The 8,284-nt window shown below is 35.8% G+C and overlaps 1 protein-coding gene across 1 annotated transcript in view; it reads left to right on the top strand.

The window, feature by feature from the left end:
• Positions 1 to 2,569: 2,569 nt before the first annotated feature.
• LOC104511726 (CUB and sushi domain-containing protein 3-like) overlaps positions 2,570 to 8,284 on the top strand; it is a gene marked incomplete at its 5' end in the record, with an annotated part of 16,314 nt that continues 10,599 nt past the window's right edge. Inside the window, 3 exons of the mRNA XM_010154446.1 lie at positions 2,570 to 2,681; positions 3,946 to 4,125; positions 7,552 to 7,617. Coding sequence (XP_010152748.1) covers positions 2,570 to 2,681; positions 3,946 to 4,125; positions 7,552 to 7,617 — 358 coding nt within the window. The remainder of the gene's footprint in view (positions 2,682 to 3,945; positions 4,126 to 7,551; positions 7,618 to 8,284) is intronic.

Below are 8,284 nucleotides of genomic sequence, written 5' to 3'. Positions count from 1 at the left end.
GGGGTGAGCGGGGAGGGAAAGGGAGGTGTGAAAGCTGGTTCATGGTATTTTACTGGCCAAAGTTAAACCACAACAGTTAGCTTTTGGGTTCTGTTTTATGAAATGCCATATGAACCTTGACCTGCAGATGTAGAGCAATCTTGCAAATAATCTCCTTCTGTGAATGTAATGCTTGTAAAAACTTCAGTGGTGATTAAATTATAAAATGAAATTCCAAGAGAAGTTCTGTACTACCACAGTATAGGTGTCTCCATTAGCACAGTTGGCATCATCACTGCATCAATTAAAATGTAACTTAAACCTTACCAGACACGACTTTTCCTAGTTTCTTCTACTTCTCAGGATCCTGAGGTCTGTGGCTTCAGCCAGGTCTGAATGGGGGATGTTAGTGTCAGCAACTGGCATGCTTCACTGGCAGAAATGTGATTTTGACCTTTTTTTTTTTTTTTTTCTCCCTACTCTCTCTCTCATTCTTGATTCACCTGGGGTAATTTGTGTTTCTAACACACATTTACATGACTCACTGCTTATAATGTTATTATGTGGAAAAAAAAATCTAGAGTACTATTCTGTTCTTCACAAATGGCTGTAGGTTGATATTTATGCATTTTCTTCACATTGCTATTTCTCCTCTTAAGGTATAGCAAACATATGGTCATTGATTGTTAACAAAAAGGGAAGTCAGTGATGTTTATTTTTTGGAATATCCAAACCATAGCTATGGAAGAAGCACAAGTGGAACAGAGATGATCAAGCAGTATGCAAGGAAACCAGGATTGGATGCAAACACTGTTGCACATAGACCAGCTCTTCTCTAAATGCGGAGACTACAGTGAACAGAGATATTTCAGCTGTTTCCGCAGTTTCCCCCACCAGTGCTGCTATTCAATCCGTGTAACAAAAAATTCGAACAGACCAGAACGTCTCCGGACTGAGAAGTCTCGAGGACCATAGACGGCTGTGTTGTAGCGCCACCTGGTGCCTCTGGCACAGCACTATGGCAAAAGGACTTTCCAAAAGTCATTTTTTAATTACTTCTTTCTTATTTTTAAATTTTTTAGAATTACACATTACTTGTACTGAAATTAACAAATCCTTCATAAGACTAGTACTTGTTTTAAAGTAATGTATTGGTGTTTATTTTTTCAAACAAGCTTTTTACCACACAAAGCAAGTAATTCTATTTGACTCAACTTCTAAAACTTTTGTTGTTTTCCCTCTTTATTCTTAATCGTGAAAGTGATTTAGTGTATTTTCTTCAAAATCTTTTAAAAGTAATTACACAGTCCAGTGAGCACAGTAAAGATAAAAAAAAAAAAAAAAAAAAAGAGATAAATTCTAAATCACATACTGTGTTGATGAGCTACTATCTGAAGTTCTTGGGTTATTATTAATTTTCATTCTGATGAGACGCTTGCCCTGAAATGGAATAGTACTATAAGGTTTGAAACGACTACTTGTACCAGTGAAATGCATTTTCCCAAGATTAAGATATTGGTAAAAGTCCACATTTTACATTCAGACATCAATTTGAATGAAATGTTACACTTTTATACAAAATAATGTAAACAAACAAACAAACAAAAATCCAGAACCATAAATGGTTCACTTACAGTTCAGAATTTTCAACTTCATCTTTAAACGTAGGTTAATAAATACATTAATACATATTGCTGCTGAACAGTAGATGTGATCTATACACCTTATTATTTGAGTTAACCACTTACAGTATGAAACAAACTATTTTCTGAATTATATACTTGTAATCTAATTTCCCTGATTTTGATGTAAACTGAGAATTATTTGCATTTCCATCAATGTCACCATGACTGGAAATGCTGAACAAGTTATTCCATGTTATTTTTGTGCAGAAAATGTTATTGACTCAAGAGTTGTATTTTCCTTTTTATGCAACACATAACCATAATAAGAATAATCATTAAAACCTGAACTCAGATTAATTGCTATTGTAAATTTTAATGTTCTGCTTTCTATTATCTACTTGTATAAAGAACAATTCTTTTTTACCTCTTGTCATCAAAAAGCAGTAGAAAAATATTATAGGGACATTGAAGTTTTTGAAGCATGAGACACTGTTGCTGACCAGCCCTTGCATGCTCTAATGGAAGTTTTCTCATTATAATGTGTGAATTCATCCAGCATTGGACAAAGGGTGGTTTAGTTCAGCAAAGGTCCAGAAGAATCTATTACCCATTTCAGCTCTGCAAGTTCCCTGGTTTGCTGCAAGATTCCCTTGCTGGCTCCTCCATGGCCCAGAGCTTTCAAACTCACAGTGCCTCAACTGTTCCAAACTCAAAGCCACACAACTGAGAGACCACAAAAGAAAAGAATTCAATTCTTCTCTGTGGAGAATCTCAATCTGGGGACAGAGTAATTTTAGTAAGAACAAAGAAAATTTTATTTAATCTCAAAATGTTTTGTGAAATTATTTTATACAGAAAGAGCATCATGATTTACCAAGCCTGCATTATATAAAGGTATTTACTATCAAATTTGGAAACTGGTATTTCCTCATAACAATATTACTGTGTTTTCTACTTTTTAACAGGTGGGAAATGTTGTTCAATTTCAATGTAAAAAAGGACACCTTCTCCATGGCTCAACAACACGAACTTGCCTTCCTGATCTTACATGGAGTGGAATCCAGCCAGAATGTATACGTAAGTAAATGAAAGATTTTTGATCTAGCAGGTTTTTTTAATCTAGGTTATTTAGTTACAGTAACATTGTTATAAAGTTAACTTATGTACATAGCTATGTATTAACTTAAATTTAATACAGGTTTGCATTACTAGCTTACAGCAGCTAGAAATGGGATGATGTGAGTGAATTTTTCTAGAAAAGCCTATAAAATTAAAAAAAACCCAAACCAAACCAAAACAAAACCCCCAAAAAAACCCACCACAACCAAAACCACAGAATAATGAGAAAAAGAGGCAGCTCTTCATCCAGAGAGAAACTGAAAATAGTAAGTTTCTGCCTAAGAGGGTGCAACCCTTCCAGTGAAGATTATGAAGAAGTTGGGAGGAGGTGGTGGAAACAGAAGGTGTAGGAAAGCTCTTCTTTACCTAACTTTACTGGAGCAGTTAGTTACAATCAGTTCTAAGAAAGCATTTGAGCTGTTTCCTAACTAAGGAGTTAGAGTATTTTAAGAAGGAGGAAAAAAGGGGTCTATAATTGCAAAATTTTTTTTAATCTGAAATGAAAAGAAGTTTCTTACTTGACTACTGGAAGTAACATTTTTTTTCTTAGGTCTTTCATACTTTAATACTTCAGAAAGTAGTATTAAACATGATTAATATTCCAGGTTTTCAGCCAGCCAGCTGTATTTTTCTACAAATAGTTTCACCTTATAAGGTCTGACTTCATAAAAACACTTCAGTGTACGGAAACCATATTCACAGAAGAAAACAGTGTTAGTTTTTCAGTTAGTGCTAATGTTCCCCCTAAGCAAACAGCAAATCAATAGCTCAGTGTGTTGAAAGGTGAGCTCTGTTCTTGGTGTTATGCTATTTTTGAGGCAACTCAAAACCTTGAGGTTCTGGTGGTTGTTAAAGATAGGCTGTCAATGCTATGCACCTATCCTAAGTCATGTACGTCACAAGCCACAGTTGCTTTTTAACTATGGTAAGATGTGCACTGTTTGTGTTTACATATGCAGACAGTTCATTTTGGTCATGTATTGCATTTAAATAGGTTCTTGGTCCCTTGAAATTTAAAAGTCCATTTTCAAGAGTGTATTTATGGACTCAGGACAGTAATTTATATACTACATAGTATTTTTTACTGTGAATTAAAAAGGTATTAATATGTTATTTTTATTGAAGCTTTCATCATTAGCTGCCTGTCACTATGGGTATAGATTATTTTTTCAAAAATATTTTCGCCATTTTGACTGAAGGTTATTATGTCTTTTATTTATAGCTCACAGCTGTAAACAACCAGATACACCAACTCATGCTAATGTTGCTGGAATGGATCTTCCCTCACTTGGTTATACATTGATTTACACTTGTCAGCCAGGCTTTTTCCTAGCGGGAGGATCAGAGCATAGAGCCTGTAGGTCTGATGGCACATGGACGGGGAAAGTTCCAGTTTGTGAAGGTAAGCTCTTCTGTTTTCCCACTGCATCTCTTATCTCTCATATTTCTGTTATTTCCTTTCCTTGCAGTCTAATAAGGTACAGTATAATGGCAAATAGAATTAAGAGGGAGAACAGGGAGAACATCTATGGGAATAACATTTGTCAGTTGTGTTTAATGAGAAATATGCTTTCATGTACTTGTCTTTCGTTTGCATGCTCAGAGGTGTCTGTTCTAGATAAAATTCTGGAGGCTAAATACTTGGGTAACACTTGCTTTTAGACTCCTGACTGAATCAGGTGTGGACTGCATTCTCATCAACTCAGTGGAGTAATAATCCTGATGTTTTTTGCATGTGCCTACTAAATTTAGGTGAGGATAATTTTATTTACCGAGATTGTGTCAGTTGCAAAAGAGCTATGACAGTTGCAGTGTTGGAGAAGGATGCCTGAAGTCCAGGTGGATGTCTGAATCACTGCGTGAAATTAATCCATAGGGTTTAATATTATTTTAGATTTCTATGTAAGCAACAATATAATACTTGCAAACTAAACGTATCTACTTTGTCCTTCATGTTCCAACAAGTTATTTTGCTTCAAATTTTTACTACATACTTTGTCATGGCAGGCCATGAAAAACCTCACGTCAAAATCATGGTGAGAGTGGTGCCTTTCATGTCAGATAAGAAACATCCTCAAGTATAGCAACTGTTTGGAATTCTATTTACTGAATAATTTAAGCACCTTTCACATTACTAATACCTAATGTTTTAAATGTGGTTATCCTGAGGGCTCTTACAGAGGCATTCAAAGGCTGTTTAGCCAAACACTGCTACTTGGAAGGGAAATAGGGAATTAATATTTTGTACTGCTAAAAACCAGGTGTCCTGGCATTACATGCCAGGCAAGCACTGGGGGAAACAGAACAGAGCTTTGGGAAAGTGTTAGAAAGCAAGCTGCCAGAAAGCTTATGACTTGTTCAGTGCTCAGGAAGAGCACCTCTCCTATGACGAAAGGCTGCGAGAACTGGGCTTGTTCAGCCTGGAGAAGAGGAGGCTCCGGGGAGACCTCATTGCAGCTTTCCAGTATCTGAAGGGGGCCTACAAGGGTACTGGGAGAGGACTTTTTACAAGAGCCTGTAGTGATAGGACAAGGGGTAATGGGTATAAATTGAAATCAGGGAGGTTTAGATTAGATGTCAGGAAGAAATTCTTCACAGAGAGGGTGCTGAGGCACTGGAACAGGTTGCCCAGAGATGTTGTGGATGCCCCATCCCTGGCTGTCTTCAAGGCCAGACTGGATGTGGCTTTGAGCAACCTGGTCTAGTGGAAGGTGTCCCTGCCCATGGCAGGGGGGTTGGAACTAGATGATCTTTTAAGTCCCTTCCAACCCTAACCATTCTATGATTCTATGATTATTTAAAATTGTTATGCCAGGACAGTTGTGATTCATGGGTTGTATTTTGATTCAAGAATTTTATGCTGATGAGGTTGAAACAATTAGTATTAATTGTCCTATCTCATAGTAAGGAACTTGTATGAGATTTTTTTAAAAAGTATTAAGGGGCAGTTATGCTTTTATCTGCCTTGTCATATAACTTAGCTTCCCAATGTCCTGAGAAAATGTTACAGAAATGCATATTTTTTATGACCAGAGGTCATGCTGCTTGCTGTTTAGCACTTGAGAAAGGAAAGAATGAGTAACATATTGTAAAGTATTAACTCTAATTAGATAAAATAAAGTATCTCTTAAATATTTTCAAATTTACTAATACAGAAAGGTGAAACATCTCACTCCTATAGAAGGAAGAAGAGCACCAGATCAGGTTGTTCACCTGTGATTGTGAACTTCACAAAAATAACTTAGAGACAGATTAAAAGGAATAAAGTATTTGGACTTGAGAGCTCCGAAAGGATCTGTAGGGGAATTAAACCAGAATTTGGTCCCCTAAATACAAAACCGCAATCTTGAAGGTCTTCCTCAGGAAATATCTGGATGTAGAAACTTAAACTTCATAGATAACTTCTTTCAGTTTCCAGTTAGTGTTTACAATTTTTTTAAAATTTTATTTTGTATTTAATATTTCAGTTCTGAACTTGACTAGAAATGTATCCAGCTTAACATGGATGGCTGATTCAGCAGCCTTTTTTTGGAAAGCATGGTCCAGATATTTCTAATCTGAGCTTGATGTATCCAAAAAGCTTATGTTGTTGAAACATGACCTCCAGGTCAACAATATTCAGTGAAGTTCAGTAAGTTTCTTTCAAAACAGAGAGGAAATAGATATTAATCCATCAGTAGTAACAGGCCATGAGAACTTTTGGTTGAATTCCAACCCATGTCCTTGTTTTTTGCCATTTTTAATCTATATACCAAGAGTAAGCCTTCTGTAATAAGCTAAGTTTTTTCCCAAGAAAAACATTCTCAATACTTTCAACTAAAGTTTGTTTCTTTGTAGAAAAATGCTCCACTCAGAAGAAAGTTGGGGTTTTTTTGTCTATTTTTTTTAGAATATCATCAGAGAGAAAAAGCCTGGATTCAAAGCCAAGATCCAAAATACAAAATATTGAAACAACCACTGGAGCAAGGAACAGAGCCCAGTGCTGCATGAGAGTATTCTACATTAGGAGACAGAATTATATGTCGTCTTTATAGCCCAGTGATTCCAAATTAGTTTCTGCAAAGTAAAATAGCTTCAGCTGCAGCAAATGACACTGCCCCTTTGCATTTAGTTCATCGTATGCAATGGTCGGAGAGTTCCTGCTCTAAGCAGAGAAGAAAATTAATTCTCCAACTTCCAGTGCTCAAATCATCTGAGTAGTTGCACATACTGTGGGTAGCCTCATTTGTTTCCTTCTGTTGCCATTCTTTAAAGTAACAGTGATCTTCCTCTCCACTGTAAAGAGATTAAGCATGCGTCTTTGACTTTTCAGTCTTAAACACAAGATGTCTCACTCAGTACTGTCGAAGATAATTAAACCCTAGGGAGGAACGTGATTTTAAACACCCTTGTTATGTTTCTCTTCACTGTTTGGCATTACACTGCTTCTAGTCAAAGCACTGTTCACAGTGCTGTTTTGTGTGGATCCAAATTTGAAAGACATAATTTGCCTGAGATGACGTAGTAGAAGACATCTCACGTATTAAATGCAGAGTTCAGCGCTGTGAATGGATTCTCAAGTGAAAACCTACACTGTTTGGGTATTGCAAATGACTTGGTATCATCCAGGTGACTGATGTAGGAGAAAGTGTGGCAATAGAAGAAATCAGTGAGCATGTGCTGCTGTGATACTAAGTCTTGATACTGACTGAAATCTCATTCCTATTTCAATTTGAAACATCATGTTATTTTTTATAACAAATAAAACATTATGGAAATTATTTTCGTAGTTTCTGAGTAACACATTTTTCCACTGATTTGTCTTTTTGCCATTCATTCTTTCTAACAGCTGGTTCCAAAATATTAGTGAAGGATCCCAGACCAGCTTTGGGAACACCAAGTCCGAAATTAAGTGGTAAGTAGTTTTAAACTATTTCTGTAGAAACTATAACAAGAATTGATTCAGTAAAACTGCACTGAATGTCTTATAATAAAAGCTACTAGATTAGGCATTACATTAACAAAACAAAAGGCTTAATAATTAAATTGTTCCACAGTGTTTAAACCTGTCTAGACTATATGGTATTATTTATTTCTATATACCATTTCTAACATTTATGTGATGAAAATTTTATTGGTTTCACTGAAATTTCTGTGTTCTGGGTAACATCCTATGCAACTTACCCATTCAGAAATTATATTACTCACTCAGAAATAATTGAAAGGCATGTTTCACAGGGTTTTTTTCATAGCTTTGCACTTCTTCTACATATTGCTAATATAAATTGCTTTACTTAAATACTTCAGTATTGTCCTTCAACTCAGTCTTCTGAAAGCTAAATTTAGCCTAGAGAAGGTAGTCTCTATAAGTCTGGCTAAAGTAAACTAGTTTTAACTGATTTGCTAAAGATGACTATGTTGGGGTGTCCTGACCAGATACAGGAGAAACTTTTCTTTGAACACTGAAAAGACTTTTCTCTTTAAGGAGAGAATTCTCCTTAACTAAAATTATCCGTTTACTAGAACACTATTAAATGTCTACAATACTTAATAAAAAATTAAAAGCAAATCCTTAGTATTTG

The sequence above is a fragment of the Eurypyga helias genome, unplaced genomic scaffold (assembly GCF_000690775.1).
Source record: "Eurypyga helias isolate BGI_N326 unplaced genomic scaffold, ASM69077v1 scaffold16266, whole genome shotgun sequence".
Taxonomy (NCBI): Eukaryota; Metazoa; Chordata; class Aves; order Eurypygiformes; family Eurypygidae; genus Eurypyga; species Eurypyga helias.
Note: the sequence above shows the minus strand (reverse complement) of the source record. Positions and strands in the feature narration are given on the sequence as shown.